Source organism: Kogia breviceps, chromosome 1 (assembly GCF_026419965.1).
Source record: "Kogia breviceps isolate mKogBre1 chromosome 1, mKogBre1 haplotype 1, whole genome shotgun sequence".
NCBI classification, from domain to species: domain Eukaryota; kingdom Metazoa; phylum Chordata; class Mammalia; order Artiodactyla; family Physeteridae; genus Kogia; species Kogia breviceps.
In genome coordinates, this window is record NC_081310.1 from 64,728,197 (window position 1) to 64,749,395 (window position 21,199).

The 21,199-nt window shown below is 43.8% G+C and overlaps 1 protein-coding gene across 12 annotated transcripts in view; it reads right to left on the reverse strand.

Annotated features, from left to right (window-relative positions):
* Positions 1 to 21,199, reverse strand: part of SRGAP2 (SLIT-ROBO Rho GTPase activating protein 2) — a 240,734-nt gene that overhangs the window by 137,543 nt on the left and 81,992 nt on the right. For all 12 annotated transcript variants that reach the window (XM_059070876.2, XM_059070914.2, XM_059070844.2 and 9 more), the window contains exon 3: positions 8,279 to 8,471. In XM_059070876.2, the coding sequence (XP_058926859.1) occupies positions 8,279 to 8,471 (193 nt within the window). The remainder of the gene's footprint in view (positions 1 to 8,278; positions 8,472 to 21,199) is intronic.

The window sequence follows — 21,199 nt, forward strand, 5'->3', positions numbered from 1 at the left end:
GAGTAGCCCCCACTCGCCACAACTAGAGAAAGCCCGCGAGCAGCAACGAAGACCCAACGCAACCAAAAAAATAAATAAACAAATCCCATCAGTCATTAATTCCTGTAGAGTCTGTACCAGCTGTTTTCCATCTGTCTCTAGACCATAAGCTCCAGGAGTGCAGGGGGCAGCATCTGTCTGCCTGGCATGTGCGTGGTACATGGTAAGAGCACAATACATGCTTGCTAAATGGACTGAACAATCGATTTCGATCCTTTCCATCCCTACCCTCCCACCCTAATTTAGATCCTTATTACTTACTGTGACAACTGGTTTCACTGTCTCAAGTTCCTTGTGAATTAGCAAACCATCACCGTTAAGGATAAGGTTAACCTTCCTTAAGTAGAGTTCATAACCTCAGCTTGGACACTTGCTGTTCCTACCTTCAGTGGTTTCCAGGGTCCACTGCAGAGAGCCAAATCTTATTCAAGAGTCAGGGCTCTCCATGATATGGTCCTATCTACTTTTGTCCAGTTCTTCCATATACTCTCATTACCCCAAACAAACCAGTCTACTCACTGTACCCCAAAAGTGCTTTGTACTTTCCTCCTGGCTGTAGCATCTTTCCCCTCCCTCTCTCTCCATGTGTCAAAATCCTAGCCATTTTCAAGGTCTGGTTCAAATCCCATTCCCCATCTTGAAAGTTTCCTGACCTACCAACTGTGCATCATGACTTCTGTAGCACGCACTTGGTACTTGCCCCATATTGCCCTACAATGAATATCTGTGTTATTATATTCAGGCATAATTTGTCCCTGATTAGATTATAAAGTCATGTGGGAAAGAACCACTACTTCTACTTTGAATCTCTCTCCTCGAAGAGGCTAGACTAATACCTTAAAAATGTTCAACAAATATTTGTTGTTGAGGAGAAGGAAGCTGGAAGAAAGACAAGATGTTGGCAGTGGGTTATAAAGTAGCATAAGGTCTTTGTAAGGAACACAGCGGGATAGCATTGCAGGAGTATTCCTCTAAAACTCAACAGGAAAAAAAAAAAAAAACACCACAACCCTACCTCAAAATAAAAGAAAGAAGTGAGCTATTAAAAGTAGGAGATCGGGCTTCCCTGGTGGCGCAGTGGTTGGGAGTCCGCTTGCCGATGCAGGGGACGCGGGTTCGTGCCCCGGTCCGGGAGGATCCCACGTGCCACGGAGCGGCTGGGCCCGTGAGCCGTGGCCGCTGAGCCTGCGCGTCCGGAGCCTGTGCTCCGCAACGGGAGAGGCCACAACAGGGCCCGCATAACGCAAAAAAAAAAAAAAAAAAAAAAAAAAAGTAGGAGATCAAAACCAAATGAGCGATGACTGAAAGGTAATTTACAGCAAGTCTATGCAAAAAAAAACCAACAGCCAACACATTATCAATTAGAGTCCTGCTGGGCAATATTAACACAGATTCCACTTGAAAGAGACAATCAAAGGCTTAGCAACAAACAGGAATACATTTAGACTCTTCAAGGAGCCAAAGAAAATGCAAGAACATCTTCCCTAGGAAGACTTCCTACCCTCTCATAATATCTCTGCTCTTAATCAAACCAGGCAGATAGAATTTCAGACATTAATAGGGTCCTCCCACAATTCAAAGGGATGGAGGAAGCCATATTACCTATCTTAAACAAAGCAGAATAAGATAGATAGAAATAATCACTATAGTTTTATCTGTAGGGGGGAGAGAAGGAGGAGGAGGGGACTGCAGGGTCAGACTTTGCAATGGAGTCAGAGTTGTGTGAGATTTAGTGAAGGTGTCTGCACTGAGACCGTGTGGGGGAGGACAAAAGGTAAGCAGGAGAAAAGTAGAATAGGAAGCCAAGCCAAAGAGTGACGGGGTAATGGCTTCCAGGGTAAGAAGTTGTCCAAGAGAAGATGAAAACAGCAGTTCAGCAACGTTGGTCCCTAAATGTGGTCACTTAAGACTCTAAGTTAAAATACCCAACCTAACCCAGTATGAGGGGCTGAAATCTAGCCAGGTTGAGAAACTGGCCTGGAAAAGGGTGGGACAAATCATGTAGACCAATTTCAGCCCTGGCTAACCTACCCCATCCCAAGTTGAATAGTTTCCATGTCCCTGAGATGCGTCTGTCCAGGGCTCCTGCTGGCAGCTGCTCTCCTGGCAGCACAGGGAGACAAATTCATGGCATTGCTGGGCCAACAGCTGCTACAGCTCTGGGGGAGGTGACGAGTGCCTGCTGAGATGCTCTGGGCAGAGAATGAACTATTCTAGGGACCAGCCCTAGAGTCAGCGAAATCGAGGCTACACTTCTCCAGCTGAATGAAAATACAATACAATTGCCACTCCAGAAACCCAGAAAACCCATAGCCCTTCCTCTGTCCCAGCTTCTTTGACTTTAATTGCTTCTTGCCCTCATGTTTGACCCATCCTTTCTAGTTCCCAGGGCACGACTTCAGTCTCGGCCCCCATTAACCTTAGGCTCACTGCCATCCCTTCCTAACAGGTCTCCTCCTCCCAGTATCTCTGCTCCAGCTGATCTTATGCACTGTTGCCATAGTTACCTTTCCAAATCGCAGCCATCCATAATTATGCTCCAAAACTATCAGTGGGTCCCCCATGCTTACAGAATAAAGCCCAAACTCTTATCACCTGGCATTCATGGACCACTGTAATCTGGTCCCTACCAACTTTTCCAGGCTTATGTCACTATCACGTTTATTACTCCTGTTCTTTAGCAAAACAGATGAGTTACCTACCAGTTTTGTTTTTCCCAGCTCTATGACTTTATCAACACTGTTCTCTCTGCCTAAAATGCTTCCTTCCCCATCCTTTTACCCTCCTTCTACAACTTCTGCATTGTTTCAATTGAATTAAGCTTATAAAACCAATACCTTGTGTTGGCACTTTTGTGTTTCCATTTTCCATCCACTGAACCTCACCTCCGTAAAGCCCACTCTTCTCTGTGCATTTATGGCACTTTACACAGTGGGTGAGCAGAATGGTCTTTCATATACCTGCCTGCTCGTATATCACATACAGTGTGGTAGAGGCTGTTAATTGTCCCCCACTATCTTTCCCCTCCATCTATATTAATAGAAACTCTACTTTCTGGTCATTAGAATAATAACTACATTTCCCAGCCTCCCTTGCAGCTCAGTAGAACCATGCCAGTCAGATGTGAGCTGAAGAGATGTATGTGCCACTTCCAGACTGTACCTTTAAAGGGTAAGGATGTGCCTGCCCCTGGCCCTTTTGCTTTTCCCGCTGGCTGGAATGGGGACATGGTGGTCTGAGCCACCTTGGGTCATACAGAACAAGCGCAACACTCTAGGGATGGAATAAGGACCCTGACACAGCCCTGGATGGCTAACGCCCAGACGATTACACGAGAGAAAAATCAACCTCCATCTCATGTAAGATACTATTATTTGGGTCTATTAAAGCTGCCAGGGCTTCCCTGGTGGCGCAGTGGTTGAGAATCCACATGCCGATGCAGGGGACACAGGTTCATGCCCCGGTCCAGGAGGATCCCACATGCCACGGAGCGGCTGGGCCCGTGAGCCATGGCTGCTGAGCCTGCACATCTGTGGCCTGTGCTCTGCAATGGGAGAGGCCACAACAGTGAGAGGCCCGCATACCGCAAAAGAAAAAAAAAAAACCTGCCAAACCTAAAACAGACATGCCTAAAAAGCCTTTCCTAGGCCAAAAATGTTAATTTTCAGTTGCTAACAAATGTTTCAAGTGTGGCCTGGTGGTGTTATCTGCCAAGGGGCAGCTCCGTTTCAGCATCGTGGTTGTCTCTGTACAGTAACACTTGTACTTGCAAATATCAGAATACTTGGTTCTGTTTTACAACACAGAGATGAGTGGAAAGTGGAAAAATGCAAGTGCTGCTGTTAGTGTTACATTGAGAAGTAGAGTCTCATCCCTGGATGAACAAGACAAGGTTAGAAATCATCAGTCGCCATAATTCCTCAAATGTTCCCTGGACTTATGCAAGCAGATCATGGGTTTAATTGTGGCAAAAAGAAGAAAATGAAAGACAAATGCTCAAAGTTCAACATGTAAGGTGTAATTCAGAATTTCACATATATACTTATAGTAATAGAACCCACCTACTTCATGTAAAACTCCTGTACTTTTTAAGGAATAAATTATGTATGAAAGTAGGATGTTGCCTGGACTCCCTTACTGAGTTTCTCACCATCTTGCCTGTGTTAATTGCATTTGTATGTATGTCTCATTGCCTCTTCTATTAGGCTGTACCACATGAATTTGCCACTATGTGACATTTTGTGTCTTCCAAAAATCAGCAATTTCATGTTGCACCCTAACAGATTGAAAACTCTTGGGTTTGAGATTCATTTTAGTCATCTTTACCTCTCCCAATGCCTTATAATGGGAGAATATCAATAAGAAATTGCTGGAATTAATTTTTACAGATCTTCCACTTGAAAGCCTGCTAGTTCCATAAGACAACACTATACTACATACCTTCCATCCTTTTAAGTGCTTAAAAAAATCACCTCTCCCTCCTTTGTTCCTCTCTGCCTTCCCTCCCCCATCCTCTCCTGGTAATTTTTACTTCTGGTAATTAACATTTACTACTCCCTAAAATTGGGTGTGCCCAAGCCTTGGGTCCCCGGTTTAGCTCTGTCCTTCTCTTTCTCTTCCCTGAGCTCATATAGTTTCATATCTTCCATAGTCACTTTTTACCTCACCTCTTACCTCAATAGTATAACGTCTCCACTGGACAGCCCTCCCACTGTGCCAAACGCAACATGCCCAGAGCAGGCTCACCATTCAAACCAGGTCTTCCCTCAACAGCCGCTCTTCTATCATAGATGCCCCAATTCTTCCAGGTCACCAGGCTAGAGACACTGGGTCACCTCTGACCATTACAGTTCTTTACCCAATCAGTTACCCAGTCCTCTTCAGTTTCTTGAATATTTCTTGAATATATGCCTTCCTCTCTATTCTTTTTTGCTCTCACATCATACATGGATTATCCCCCCAAAACCTCCATCTTGGCCTTCTCTGGCATAAAAATTCATTCTTCTACCATCTTTCCTCACGTCTCCTTCCCCACACAAGAACCCAGAGGGCTCTCTACCATGCTGCCACATCAAATTTGAACTACCCTGCTTGTCTGTCAAAGTTATTTGGTGTCTACTTATCTAAACCCTATTTTCCACTGCTTTGGGAAATACCTGTGTTCTCATAATATTTTGCTCATACCTCTGTTAAAGCCCTTTTTACATTATATTGTTTACACGTCTCTTTTCCCTGTTAGCCAAGATTCCAGAGCTTATCTCAGTCTCTGAAGGAATCAGCACAGAACACAGTACCCAGTAGGCATTTAAAAGGGGTCTGTTGAATAAGTATCAATAGATTGCTCCTCAGGATAAGATCCGACAAGAAGCTATTAAAGTAACCTAGCCATAAAGTGACAGCAAAGGAGTGGCAAAGGCTCCTCTACGAGTGCTTGTAGCCATTTGTCCTTTTGTTCTGCAACACTTACCTCAACTCATCTAACTGTGTGATGTGTTCAGTGCCAGTTTCCTCATGCTATTATAAGTGCCATGTGGAAGACGGTGCTTGTTCATTGTTATATCCCAGGGTACAACGTCTGGTCTGAAGGAGTTCAAGGAATGCACAATGGACATTTGTTGAATGAATGCATACGAACCTCCTGCAATGAAGCTGGATCCCTCACTAGCCCCTTTACCCCTCACCACCAAACACTCCTGCTTCCTCTTTCTTGTACATGCTATTCTCTCCTACACAAATCTACCTTTAAGGACTAACCTAAATGCTACTTGCTTCATGAAAATGCTCCTGACTATTCCAGATCCTTTATCTGTCTCTGATGATTTACCACTGACCTCTTATCACATCTATATTCTACATAAAATCAATGATCTCTTAATGAGACCATTATTGCTTTATCCTCTAATTGTTTCCTATATTAAAAATATTTTCTCCCCAACCAGATATGGCTCCCTGTGGATACACACAATAAACCTGTCTTGTATCTTCCAATACCTGTACAACACAGAGCACATAGCTGGCTCTCAAGAAATACTCACTTGTTGTCTGGGAAAAATGAAGCCAGGTACCAACTTTATCAGAAGGAAATCAATTCTCCCAGTCTTGGAGAAAACACCCTATTTCTTGTATGTGATCTTACAGCAGTTCAGCACATCTGTACCTTAATTTGTAGTAAATGTGTCCTTAAGCTGAGAATATAATATAGTACTAAAAATCAAATGCTATTTTAAACTTAGGAGGAGTTTATCAAGAGAATAAATCCAACTTTGAATCATTTTTCTAAAGCAAACAATCCCCCCACCGATCTTCATTTATCATATACTAAAATAACATTTTAGTCTCTCAGGATTGCTTATCATAAAGAGAACAGGACTTGCAAAAGATAAGGGACTTGGAGGACAAAACATCTGGAGGAAATTCTCTTTCTGGCTTCTATTGAAAGTGTCATATGTTCTCCTTACTTATTCATTGCTCAGAGCTGGCTTGTAAAGGATAAATTGTGTCCCAAATTATTAGGGCAATAAACAAAAATAGAAAACAGAGGGAAATAATATACACTTGGCATTAATTCTTAAATTCACTCATTCATTTACTCATCCAATAATATTTAGTGAGCATCTATTATATATTACATTAGGCACTGTGGGAGACTGAACAATGAATCAGAAAAGCTTAGACAATCCACTAAGGGAAGATAATATAAGGCAGATAGTTCTGAATGTCCTAATAAAAGAACAATAAAAAGAACTGCTGTAAGAGTTTAGAAGAGGGAGAACATTCTTCCTTCTGGGAGAATCTGGAAAGTTTCTTAAAACAGGTTGCATCTGCATTCAGTCTTAAAACATGGGTATGGCTTTGACTTGCAGAGATGTGAAGAAGGGGCACAAAAGTTCACTTAACAGGATAAGCAAAGGCCCAGTGGAGTTAGTGTTCTGTTTGGCTGCAGTATAGCAGAACAGAAACAGGAAATAAGGTTGGAAAGCTGGTCAGGCCAGATGTAGAGGGGCTTGAAGACCAAGCCAAGAAGTGTACACCTTTGTGAACAGAGCAACAATTCTCAAACTTAAATGTGCACACAAATCACCTGGGGCTCTTGTTACAGCAGATTGGGAGTGGGACCTGGGATTCTGCATTTCCAAAACCCCGGCGGTGCTGATCTTGGGAGACCACATCTTCAGTATCAAGAACACAGACATCGGGGGGCCATCGCACAGAGAAACTGCCTGATTCCCCAGGGTGTTCCAGGAAGACAAAATCTGATAATAATGGATCATCAGGCAGATTGGAACGGGGAGAAGCTGAAGACTGTTGTCCTCAACGCTGGTTGTTCGTTAGAATCATCTGGGAAGCTTTTACACCACACTGTTACCCAGGCCTTACTCCCAGAGATTCTGGTTTAATTGATCTGGAGTGGGGCCCAGATTTCAGTATTTTTAAAAAGTTCTCCAGGGAATTCTAATGTGTGGCCAGGACTGAGAATCTCTGCTAAAGATGATACAGTAAGTATTGCAATCACTCAGGCAAAGATGATGATGATCTAAACTAATGCAATGGCAGTGAGAACAAAGTGAAGGGGCCAGTTGTATAAAATACTGTAAATGTAGAAGGAATAGGCTTTAGCAACTGTCTGCACAGCGACTTAGATTTATGGCTACAACATTCATTTCTTCCAGTTAAAGACAGTTTGGTGAAATGGTTAAGAACATAGACTCTGGAGCCAGATTGCCTGGGTTTGGATTTCAGCTCTGCTATTCTGCTATTTATTTATTAGGGGTGTGTGTGTGTGTGTGTGTGTGCGCGTGTGTGTGTGTGTGAGAGAGAGAGAGAGAGAGAGAGAGAGAGACCTTGGGCAAGTTCCTTAACCGCTTTATGACTCAGTTTCCTCATCTGTATGTTGGGGATATAACAATAACTAACATATGGAATTGTGAAGATTAAGTGAATTAACAAATATGTAAAAGCCCTTAGAACCATGCTTGGCATATAGGAAGAGCTTTAGAGGTGTCTGCTGTTATTAGAAGCATGGTTCATCATCTATTCTGATCTCTCCAAGATATCGAACTGAATGTAAGACTGATCTGGAAAAGGAGAAGTCCTTGAGGGCTCTCAACCCTCAGTCAATTTGAAATCACTAGGTCACCTGCTTCATAAATACAACTGGATGGAGGTGGCACACCCTGCCTCCCTCCATCCTGGACCCCATTCTCAACGTCTCTAAAAGTAACAGCCACAGTGTCCTTACTTGAACTGCTGGTCCTTGGTGCTTCGCGTCTTGGCCAGGAAGCGCTCTGCCAGCTTCTCCAGGTTGCGGGAGTAGTCCATCTCGATCTCAGCCTTCTTCCGGAAGAAGTCCTGGAGGTCCTGCAACAGCTGCACCCGGAGCTCACACTGCTGGTCCAGGCATTTCATCTGCTCTGTGAGCTGAGCACGGATCTCTGCAATGAAAGCGAGGTGAGGCAGTCAGACAGAGATCCCTGGAAAAATCCATAACACCAACATTTACCCCTTCCATTTAGTTGTTCCCTGTGCTAAGGGGAACTTAAAGGCTTTAATTTTTAAAATGTGATGTGAGGCACCACCAAAACTCACCAACTCTTTTCAGACCCTTAAAGAACACTGAAACCAGGGATCTGCTAAATCATTTAAGAGAAACTGCTTATCAGACATAATAATACTCAGAGCTACCCCTTAACAAGCAACTTATTGTGCTTCCAGCACGGTGTCAGAATGTAGGCTCCTTTCTGGAAGGGAGCCAAATGAATTATCTCCCAACCATCCTATTAGGTTAGTACTACTTTCATCCCTATTTTAAAGATGAGAAAACTGACTCTTAAAAAGAAGTCAAGCTATTAGGTGGTGGAGCCGGGATTCAAACCCAAACAGCTTGACTTTAGAGGCCAAACTCCTACTTTTTATACTTTCTCACATTATTTCAAACTGTTTTTCCACATCTTCATGAAGTAGGGGGAGAGGTCAGGATATTTTAATGGAGATAGAAAGGGCTCTGCCCAAGGGCAAATAGTGGCAGTCAAGAATGAAACAAGCAGCCAGACCTCTAGGCATGCAAACCATTAAGTGTCAATCAGATTCCATAGTTTCCAATACCACTGAATGTAATCAGTCTTCAAGAAGTTGATATTTTCACCAATAAATATCACTCATATCTCTGATGCTTCATCCTCACGGATGCGCAGAGCCTCTGCTGTGTCAAAGCTAGAAATATTTCTAGTTAAGCTCTAGCTTGGCAGCTTTCTGGCTGGCCAGAATGCTCGTACAGGGTTAGCAAACACCCTCTCTGGAACTGCAGCAATGGCAGCTCCAGATACAACCAGATCTGCCTCAGATGCAACACTGCATTCGTTACTGACAAGAGATCTGGCACCCGCAGGAAGCAGCTTGCCAAAGGCAGACTGCAAGGCCTGCAGTGCGTATCCTGCTGAAGTTATGTCCCAACCCCCATCTGAGTCACAGTGGAGTCACTTCTTTCATCCCTTTCTTCCCCCCCACCCCCCACAAGCCTGCTCAGCTCCAATAGCTTAGGATGTGACAGTAACTCCAATCCCAGGGAAAAAGAGCACCTGTATTATTACGCCTTTCCTCTGCATGCTCCAAATTCATTCTCCAACAATAGAGTTGTAACAGTGCTTTCAGTCTATGCTCTGTAATGCATAGGGTGGGGGTGTGGAATCTAGAGTTTTCATCTGAGCTGCGGATAAATCAGAGGCAAATCCAGGAACGAAGCTATGATGTTGAAAATCCTGCCAACCACTCCTTTTATGAAGCAATGAGGGATGGGCAAATGGTACATTTGGCTTCGCCTTGGAGTAGCTGTGGGTCCATCATCCATCCCCATCTTCATTTTTGTTTGTTTTTACAGATATCAGGATGTACCACAAGTATCTGGTCCTTTGTGGGTGATCTCAGGTGATCTGTGAGTGTAGTTCTCACCCTCTTCGGCTCCCTGCCTCCTCCCGTGCCAACCACCAATGCCAACCAGGCCTGCAGTAACCTCACCTGAACTGAAACTGAGCACCGGAGGATTGTTTCAAGCAGACAGAAGGCTGCGCAGAAAAGCCGCCTACCTCATCAAAGCTCTCTTGTTCTGTGTTTTTTTGGAGTCTGATTACAGGGGTGTTGGGGGGGAAGATCTGCAGAGGGCATGCCAGGCATCTGGTTCCTGCCAGGGATTTCTGGGCCTCTTAAAGGCAACAGCCCTTGCCGAAGACTATTCCTCGAGGCATCTGTCCTCTTTCTATCTTTGATAGATAGAGGTAGTAGCTGGTAGTAGTAGCCACTGGGTAGGCAGACTGTGGGTGGAGAGGACATTCATGATGCTCATTGATATTACTTACAACTTGTCCATTAAATAAGAATCAGGGCATCTTAGCGTGAAAAGGCTTTCCAGGTACCCATTCAGTAACAGATGTGCAAGAGGATGTGGATAGGCAAGGGGCTATCAGCCCTCTCTGAGTCACTTGTAATTCATTTAAGACTTTGCTTCAATAAACTCTCTAATTAGTGGAGCAGAAAGGGAGCACAGGAGGATGGATGACCTTCCTTCCACCTTCACCATAAAAAGAGGAGGCTAAGCAAATTCCCACAATACCCATGGGTTTCCAGAGGTAGACCGCTCCAGGGTTGTCCTGTCTGAGGAAGAAGCACTTCATAGGAGGCCTTTATGATACGTGAATTAATCTAAGAAGCCCCAGCGTGCATCCAGCCAGCATGGAATTCCACCCTGACCTCCTTAGGTGTCTCAACAAATGGGCAGCATTACCCAAAGTGCACTCCAACCTCAGGCATCCCCTCCGGGCCCCTGAAGGAAAGGGAGCACGTGCTTACTGAACACCATTATACACATCATCTCCTTTAACCTTTATTACTAGTCCATAATTGGTATCCCAATTGTCCTGATTGCACAGATGAGAAAACTGAAGCATGACAAGTAATTTACCAAAGGCTCATACAATTAGGTGCAAGTGGGGTTGAAGCCAAATGAAGGTTTGCCTTGACTTGTCAAAGAGGTTGTCAGTGGGGCAGGGAAAAAAGAGAAACGAACAAGAGTCTGGGGTCTCTGAGGTATTTCTGGGGGAATCACAGTTTCTCTCACTCCAAACCGTGGAATATCCCCTTCCCCATCTTCCAGATGAGGTGGTGACTCAGGCCCCCAGAGTCAAGTTTGGAGTAGCCCAGTGACTCACTAACTAGCCCATGTTTCGACTAGTCCACAACTGGTCTGGATCCCTTCCTGCTTCCTAGATCTCCTCTACAGGGCAGCTTTGAAGGAAGTGAGAATGCGATAACCCCACCCCTATCCAGGAAAAGGAGAGTCTTTGCTAAGAGATACCACCTGCCACTGTGGTTAATTAGTGATGCGACTCCACTGAGCATCTCCCCTCCCCCAACACCCCTCCCCATAGAAGGAGATGCCGCCCTGGCTCCCACCCTCAGAGCCTCTGCACAGGCACTTAAGGGAGACTCCAACTACCCCCATCTCCAGGCCTGCAGCTCCAAGACAGAATGGCTGCTCTGTCCAGGGCAAAATGTGCTCTGTCCAGGATTTTGCTGCTGCTGCTTTTGCTGCAGAGACAAACAATGGTCCCCAAGAAGGCAGCTGTGCAAGACCCAGTCCTCTGTCCATGCATATGAGGGGCAGGAAACAATAGGTCACTGAATGCCAGCACTCCTGGGCCATGGGCCCAGGCTGGAGGCCCCTCTGCACCCCCGCCGACCAATAAACTACAAGGGCAGAAAGAAGAAAGGGGCAATTTATAAAAACATGGAGGAATTCCTCACAGTTCCATCCACACAGTTCCATCATGTGCTTAGGCCAGAATGCACGTGCACACATGTATACACGCAAAGACATACAATCACACCACCCACAGTGCTTCACCACACCAACTCAAGAAGCCTTTGCAAATTCAGTTTATAGTTGGATGAGAGTTCCTGGGAGCTGGGGATGATGGGATCTTTGTAGATTCTGTCCCTAGAACCACACTGAAGAAGTCAAGTTCTCACGTTCTACATGCAGCTGTATCTCAGGGCTATAAATGTATTTCATGGCCATCCAGAAAGTCAAAGTACAAAGGTCACCATGAACGACCTGGAGTGATACATGCCAAAAATGACCTCCCCTGGGCACCCCACACAGACCATTTATTCAGCAAATCTTTACTGTGCCCCTACTATATAGCAGACCCTATGCTAGGTGATGGCAACAGAGGACAAAACAGGCCCAAGCCCTGCCCTAATGAAGCATGGCTTGACAAGAAGAGGAAGGAAAAGAAAGCAAAGACAGTCTCATTACTTTGCTTCAAATATTCTTTATTATAGATTAGCCATGGTGTTAAGCCCCCACCTACAGACCAAAGATTTAAAAATCATCAGTAGCAGGCAAAAAATATTAGGCAATAAGCCTAAGAACATTTCAATGTCCTCTGACTCTTTTTCTGTTATGTTTTACAAAAATGACACTTGAATAAAAACTGCAGCTTCCCTTGCAAAAGGGACCAAAGTTCTAGAACAAGTTTCTTGAAAATCAGAGTTAACCTTTGGTTAGCATTTCATTCAAAGATTCAAGTCAAAATGTAACTCCACTGTTCTGGAACTAGACCGTGACGATGGTTGCAAAATCTTGTGAATATACAAAAACAAAAACCAAAAAACCCACTGAATTGTACACTTCAAAGGGGTAAATTTTATGGTATGTGAATTATATCTCAATACAAAAATTGAACCCCACCAAAACAGCATGTCCTGCTGAGTGCCATCCTGCCAACTAAGGGGAAAATGGTCCAGCAAACAGGCACCAAAAGGAGGAAGGGGGCTTCCCTGGTGGCACAGTGGTTGAGAATCTGCCTGCCAATGCAGGGGTCACGGGTTCGAGCCCTGGTCTGGGAAGATTCCACATGCCGTGGAGCAACTGGGCCCGTGAGCCACAACTACTGAGCCTGCGTGTCTGGAGCTTGTGCTCCGCAACAAGAGAGGCCGCAATAGTGAGAAGCCCGCGCACCGCGATGAAGAGTGGCCCCGGCTCACTGCAACTGGAGAAAGCCCTGGCACAGAAATGAAGACCCAACACAGCCCTAAATAAATAAATAAATAAATAATTTTTTTTTTTTTTTTTTTTAAAAGAAGGAAGGAATTCTTAGTTTTCATTTCTCCACTTGTATGGGCTGAATTTCAGTTCCGCATTGAATATTCTTAAAGCAAATCTTAGAAGCTGTCCCTCAGGACAGGAAGCTTGGCCAGGACATTGAACTCCACTGGCAGATCACCATTCCACCATTTCCGAAGGGTGTCGGATCAAAACCTGGCAAGGAGTGTTTTCACGTATGAGTTCAAATGCAGGCTCAGCACACACGTCCAGAAGAGCTTCCCCCAGGATATGCTGACTCCTCGTCCACGCTTGGCCATAGCTGAGATCCTAACTACACCTGTCCTGGGAGTTAGAAGGAGGTTCACTTCCTTTTTAGAAAGAAGCTGAAGGGACACAAAACGGATGAAATTCAAAGAAAAACTAGACCTAACAGGATACTGATCATTTAACAAAAACAGGGCCCTGCCACAGAGACAATCATGGAGACTCTAAAATTATATAACACCTGCCAATGCAGGTGACACATTCCTCTAGAAACTGTCCTCACTTCAGAGAACACCCAGGAAATTCATCAGTCAGCAGAGTACTGGGGGATTCTGTTCAGCTCACTGCTTCCAATCCAAAGATATTAACCCCTTTCTTTCCCTCTTCCAAAATTCATCTCCTTTTTTAGGAATTCTGTCTTATTAAGTCACACGGAAACCCCTCCTATGAACCCTTATCTCTGAGGAGAAAATGGGTGTCGGGGGGAGGCCGGGAGAAAGACGTAATCTTTCAGGAGATCAACACAGGCACATCCTTCCCTTCTCCTTGACGTGCTGGCACCTAGGGGACAAGAGCTGCCACTCCCACAGGTCGTGCTCAGAGCCCGTTGAGCATGAGGTCAGCCTGGGTTCCCCACTGGGAACCAGGCCTGATGCCGGTCTTTTTCCACAAAATCTGCCTCTCCTGCTTTTAGCCTTTCACAAACACATGATGTCACCTCGGCCATCTCAGGAATATGAATTCCTAGTACCTTTCCAGCAAGTGTTATATAAGAAGACAATTGAGGCTTTCACCAGGCTCTACTCTCCATATCTCTTACCAAGACCTCTTATCACGACGGTCATCGGCTCCTCTCAGAACTGTTCTCTGGGAAACAGAATGCTGGAATACCTTGCCAAGTCTCACTCTTTACCTGCAGGTTTGCCTTTCTACAAACTCAGTAATGGGAAGGCCTTTAAATTTCTTCTTGGACAGATAACCAAACCAGAGCCCAGAGAAGGGGAAGGAATTTCTGGAGATCACACAGCTATTAAGCTTCAGATCTAGGCCTGGAACACAGGTCACTGGGTTCCTAAGCCAAAGTTCTTTCTTACTTACTCTTGTCACAAATATTTATTTGAGTACCTTCCAGGTGCTCTGAGAGTACAAAGACAAAGTCCTCTGTCAATGTTAGCAGAGCAGTCCGGAAGAGACAAGTAAAAAACCTAAAACAAACACAGTAAAACAATAATATAAATAAATGAGGTATGCACACAGTGTCGTGACAGCAGAGAGAGGGAAGACACGTATCACCCTCAATCAACTTCCTTTACCACATCTTTCAGTGACTGGCATTATTACTTATCTCAGTAGTCAGTATGCCAATAAAAGCCATCAAGCTACTCTTAGCAAACTAGAAAACAGCAAATATTCTTCCTCAAAGAGTGTGATTGATGGCCTTTTTCCTCCTTACTTTACCCTATTGAATATAGCATAGAAACAAACATAAGTTAATCCAAACAATCAATCAACAAATAGCTACTAAGCTTCCAGAATATGTGGATGTGACATACTTATTGTTTTCCCTTCCTTGCATCCATATCCTCCCCGACTCTTAGTGCTTTTGACAAAGCTGATTCCACCTCCGGCCTCTCCAAAGATGGTAGATGTTACCTCCAGGCCCTGTTTAGGAGCTACAAGATCTGGGGACAATGTCAATCTGAGACAGTGCTGTCATCTTGCCACCACTAGTGGAATGGAGCCAGCCTAGAGGAAGCAGAGCTGAGGTATGGGAAAAGGAAACTTGAGCCCCTGAATCAATCATGGCCAGATGCCAGCCCTATCCCTAGCCCTTTCCAGCATACAAGCCAACTCATTCCGTTTTTGCTTAAAATAGTTTGCATTGGGGTTTTGCCTCTTGCAAACAAAGGATTCCTAGTGGACTAAGTAGGGAATTCTCAAGTATTCAAAAGCATGAAGGTCCCTGTCCTCAAGGAACTTACAATCTAATTGTGAAAACACGATCAAAATATATAATACACTTTCAAAAAATACATAATTATTTACATAATTATGCAATATATAATTAAATATATAATTCTTTATTATAGTATACTGCAAGAATGAAACTGAGAAGAAATATTACAAGTAAAAGTCTTAAGGACTCAAAGCAGTGGGGACTAACATTGCTAAAGTAAGGCTTCTTGAGAAAGACTAAACTCCTTGAGGGGGAGAAATTGTTTGTTTGGCTCACATACTCCCAAAACATATACCTGGCATAAAGTAGGGCTTGAAATTTGTGGAAGGAAGCAGAGGATAAAGAGAGAAAATGGGAGGAAAGAGAAGTCAGAACTAGTATTCTGAGGATGGGTAAAATTTCAATAAATGGAAGGGTGAGGAGACAATCTTCCAGAAGAAGGGAAAACATAAGCGGAGAGATGGGAATGTTTGAGCACGGCCTCTTTATGAGATAGTGAGGAAGCTGGCCTCACCAGAACAAAAGGTGACACGTAAGGGTAGGTCAGAGATAAGGGTGCACAGGGAGGAGCAGCTCCAAAGGCTAACAGGGTAATTTGGATTTCAAGAAGCCAGAAATGGAGCTGGTGAAAGTTTGTGTCATGATGGGAACAGAGCTGAAGGAAGATCAGAGTGGAGGAGGTCTGCTGGATAGGTTCCTAGGCCTTCTAAATTAAGAGATGGAGTGAGCATTAATGAGCAATCCAGGCTGAACAGTACAGAGGTCAAAAAGAATAGGAGAATTCCATGAGTGGAAAACCCCCACACATACTAACGCTAATCACTAGTAATAATACATACTTTAGAGACACTGATCCTAAAGCTAGTGAGTCCAAGCTATCCCTTCCTATACAGTGGTGAGCAAACTGGACATGTAAGAGAGATCGTTGGGTTCAAAGGTAAGACAGTTACCTTGGTGGGAGGGAGGAGGGGTGGTGGCAACTGGAGTGCTAGCCTCTCTGGCTTTCCTTTTACTATAGTTCTTTGTGTCGAATTTTAAGTTTGGCCATCTTCAAAACTGTCTGCCCTGTGCAGTAGATTTCCCCAAAGTTATGAAAGAAAGAACCTTTCCTCCCCTCGCATTAACTCCACACTACCTAAGAACAATGCATGCAACTTTGGAGACAAGGAGAAACCAGCCAGGGGGAAGGAGAAGGAGAAAAATGGCCTTGAAGGACGTCCATTAATTAATTGTTGAGTCGCCAAGTGAAGACACAGAAAGCAGCCTCATAAAGCCAATGAGACGGGAGGGTATGAAGGAGAATATCTCAATGAACTTTAATCATCAGGACTGCTCTTGGCAGGCCGCCTTGGTTCTTTTAAGTGACTCAATAGAAAGTCAAAGACAAAAGGCTCCCAAATGAACAAGCTGCCACATCAAATGCCAAAGTAGTAATTTTAGCTCCTAGGCCTTGCCTGAGATGTTTAAGAAACAGAATTCCTAAGGTCCAAAGTCTAGAATTAACTTGTACTACAAACTAAAGATTTGGAATGAGATGACCAACAGCTCCTCTGGGAAATGTTACCTAGTCTGATGCCCCTGATTGATTGCTAGAGACAAAGTGGAAGTGAATTCCCAAGGACCATGATAACCAACCAACAAATCTAGCAAATATTTGTCTCATACCATCTCTGTGCAAAGATCTGAGTGACAAATCATTGGAACACACAAGAAAATATAAGACATTGTCTTGCTTTCAAGGAGCTTATAATCCAATTGGGAAAAAAAGGAGACTAAATGCAAAAGCATTCAACTGTATAGGACTGTGTGTGCTAAGTGCCAAAATAATGGTCCCAGATTACACTCAGAGAGGAGATCAGTATAAACCAGGATCAGCCTGAGTTAGTCTTCAGGTCTGGAAATGGGGAGGATTTAAAGAGGTGTAAGGGTTATAGAGGAAGGAGTGCTGTGATTACTAGGGCAAAGGTGAGGAGGCAGAAATGGTCAGATCAAGCCCAGGAGCCTGTGTGAGTACAGCACAGTGATCTGAAGGTTTATTCAGAAGAGCATGGAGAGAAATGGGGGGGGCGGGGATGGAAAAGCAAGAAAGGGCACGCAAGCTTGATGAGCAGATCAGATACACTGTTCCAAAGGGGTCTGTAAACTGTGGACAAAGCAAGGTAAGGGTCTTGAAAAGCACAAGGACAGCACAAGAAGAGTCAAAAACCCAAGGACTTCCCTGAAATCAACTCCAGAAAATACTAAAGGTCAATTTCAACATGTCCACTATAGTAATGGACAATGGTAAACTGTATGCTGCTCCAGGCTCCAGCGTAACTGAATGGAAAACAAACCAGATCAATCCTAAAATCCAGACCCTAAATTCCTAGAGAGCTGGCTCTGAAGGATTTACTTCATTTTGTGTAGGACCCAGCTTGGCCTACAGTATTGGCACATTGTTTCAGATTTAGTTCCACCAGCATGGACCAAGCCCCTATTTAGTTGTTGGGAAAAGGGACAAAGATGACTGCAGCGGACCAGGAGATTCACTCGGCCTTTGAAGTGCCTGTGGAACTTCCTATTGGAAAATGCAGTTTTGTTCTCTAGTCTGGAGTTCTCAGGAGAGGTCAAGTCTGGAAGGAGACATTTGCGAGCCATCAGCAAGTAGATGGGAGTATGAAGTTAACCATGAAAGCGAATGCAGCTGCCCATAGAAAGCATGGAGAATGAAAGAGAAGTAGGCCTAAGCCTGGGGACACCCTCATTTAGGGTGAAAGCAAAAGAAAAGGAGATAGGAAACTAGAGTGAGAATGGAAAGAGATGTATCAAGGTGTCAATAACTGCAAATTACTTAAAGAAGACAGCAGGGCAAAGAGTTTATTAACTTGGGCGATCATTATTGAGAGCCTGCTATGCACCACCCAAGATGAACACAACCACCTTCCTGACAGGCTGGGTCAGCCTGTACTGCTCCAATTGCTATGACTGTTCCAGTCCTTCATGCTGGTGGGCCTCCCTGACAGCCCCTTGCCTTGTACCTGTGTTACACGCCTCTCAATTCCCACCCCAGGGTTTCCCTGTCGCCACTGAGGCATGGGATTTGGAGGGACCTGCTCAGCCACCAGCCATGCCATGAAGAAGCACAGGGGAATTGAAGCTCTAGGACATCAATCCCTGAGTAAGAGGGGATGGGAGCTGGCAAATGAAATCTTCTCCCTCCTTTCCCCAGTGGACCATTCAGAGATGTAGTAGCTTCACATATTTTCTCTGAGGATGTCCCACAAGACCAAATGATCAGCCTGTCATGAAGCTGTGGCCAGCCTCTAAGCAGTCCCTTATATTTGTTCTCCCTCCCTCTAGGTGGAAAGCAAAAGAAATCAGTTCTCACTTTCTCGCTTTCTTTCTTCCTTTCTCGCTTCCCTTTTCTCCTCATTCCTGCTTCCCTGTGATGGCTCTCACAAATAAAGTGTAAGCTTTTGCCTCTAGAGCTCTAATTCTAGGGAACCCAGACTAAGACAAATACCATGGGCCAGGCACTGTTCTAGATGCCGGATAGATCATCTTTTCTTCGATGAAACTTATTCCCCAACAAAAGTATCTGCTTAGTAGAGAGTTGAGAATAGCTAACTAATAGTTATTTTTCAAGGACTCAACATATTTGTGAAGTGATTGGTTGGTTATAAGAACGGATTTAGTTGACTACAGTTTGTTTTCTATAAACAGGTAAAGTGTTTCTACAAAAGTTATGGGCAGGTATACAATCAACAGTGATCACAGATGCCATTTATTAAATACTTTCTATGTGACTCACAGAAAATTGAGTCACCATTTAAGTGTAAAGGTATGTTATCTCATTTAATCCTCAAAACATCCCAGTGGGATAAGTTTAGAATAAAGCAGAATGGTTAAGAGCTCAGACATTGCATTCAGAAAGACCTGGCTTTAATTCTAGCTCTGCCACATGCTAGTTGTGTATCCTTGAATAAGACACTTAATCTCTCTAAGTCTGTTTCATTACCTATAAAATAGAGTTTGTAACAGCAGCCACACCAGTGGATTGTTGTAAAGCATAGAAGAGATAACGTAGATAAAATAGGTAAAGTGTTTACTATATGCCGGGTACCTAGTAAGATTCTACTAAAAGTCAATCATGGGCTTCCCTGGTGGCGCAGTGGTTGAGAGTTCGCCTGCCGATGCAGGGGACGCGGGTTTGTGCCCCGGTGCGGGAAGATCCCACATGCCGCAGAGCGGCTGGGCCTGTGAGCCATGGCCTCTGAGCCTGCACGTCCGGAGCCTGTGCTCCGCAACGGGAGAGGCCACAACAGTGAGAGGCCCGCATACCAAAAAAAAAAAAAGTCAATCATGATTCCGCCCTCTTCACAGATGGGGACCACCGAGGTTCAGAGACATTAGTTAATTGCCTGAGGTCACCAAGATAGTTACAGATCACAACAGGATCTGAACCTAGATGCATTCAATTCTAAAACAGGGCTCTTACCCACTCTCCTACATTTTTTTAAATGAAACTGAGACATGGACTCATTTAGTTGCCTTTCATACTGGAATCCTATAGTTCTAGCTGGCAGTATTGATTGGGATCCCTGAATTTCTTTAGCTTATCACACAAAAGTCCTCATTCTTACTGCCTTAACTCTGAGTATTTAAGTATTTGTGTTGCGGTGGAGTGGGAAAACACCTTTATATCATTTCTTCTTGAAGGAAATCGAAGCAAAAAGTCCATGCCTACCTAGAGATGTTATTAACTGGAGAGGCAGCAGAGCAAAATCTGAGTTACCATTCAACTTTCTCTGAGCTTGCTTAACACAAAGAAAGTATTTAGTAAGTGGCATCTATGATCACTATTGATTGTATATGACATGCCTGCCTATAACTAGAAAACAGACTGTCTGGGCTCAAAATGCCAGCTCCATCACTTACTAGGTGTGTGACCCTGAGAAAATTACTTAACTTCTCTGTGCCTCAATGTCTCTCTGTGTCAAAGTTCATTAATAATAGTACCTACCTCTTAGAGTTTTTATGAGTTAACATTTGTAAAGTAATTAGAATAGTTCCTGGTACATTGAAAATACCATATATGCTTTTGTTAAATACATAAATCAAATCTGTCTCATGGGCTCTTTAATCCTTTAATTTTCTAGACAAGAAGGTATAGGAAGTGATAGGAATTGAATAGAATAAATTAGTGGCTTCCTAACTCTTACAAGCCAACACATATACACACAGGAAACACAATTTCATGAAATAATACATATTCCATGAAGTCTGTTTTTTTACATTTTAAATGCTGGTTATGGCCCACTAATTTGATTTCATGACCTAGTAGAAGGTCTTGACCTGAAGATTTAAAAAGCTATGGAATAAAACACATGGCCACCAAAGGCAGAACTAGAACAGAGTCTTCAAACCACTCAGCTCCTTCTTCCTGGTCATTACTAAATCAGAAAGGGCTTAAGTTTCACTTCTTGCTTGAAAAGAAACTGTACATTCCGGGTCCTCCTGCCATTCCTTCCACATTTCACATGAACACTAGAAATTCAGAGAACACCAAGGAACCAACGGATACTTCCTGTCTATGCAACTCCTGCTACTGTTGCCCAATCAATGTGTCACCACTGTGTATCAGGGAGAATTCTCCGGCTTGTCCTTTGAGTTTTGTCTTCCTGATTTTGAGGTCCAGCAACTATGATAACCCATCACATCTTCAGAGCAAAAAAGCTACTGATCTAACACAAAGGCAATGTCATTACATATTTAATAAATGGATTATAAACAGAATAGATGAAACTTATTAATGGCTAAGTTGAAAAAAAAAAAGAGTTCTTATCTCCTAGAGATAAATA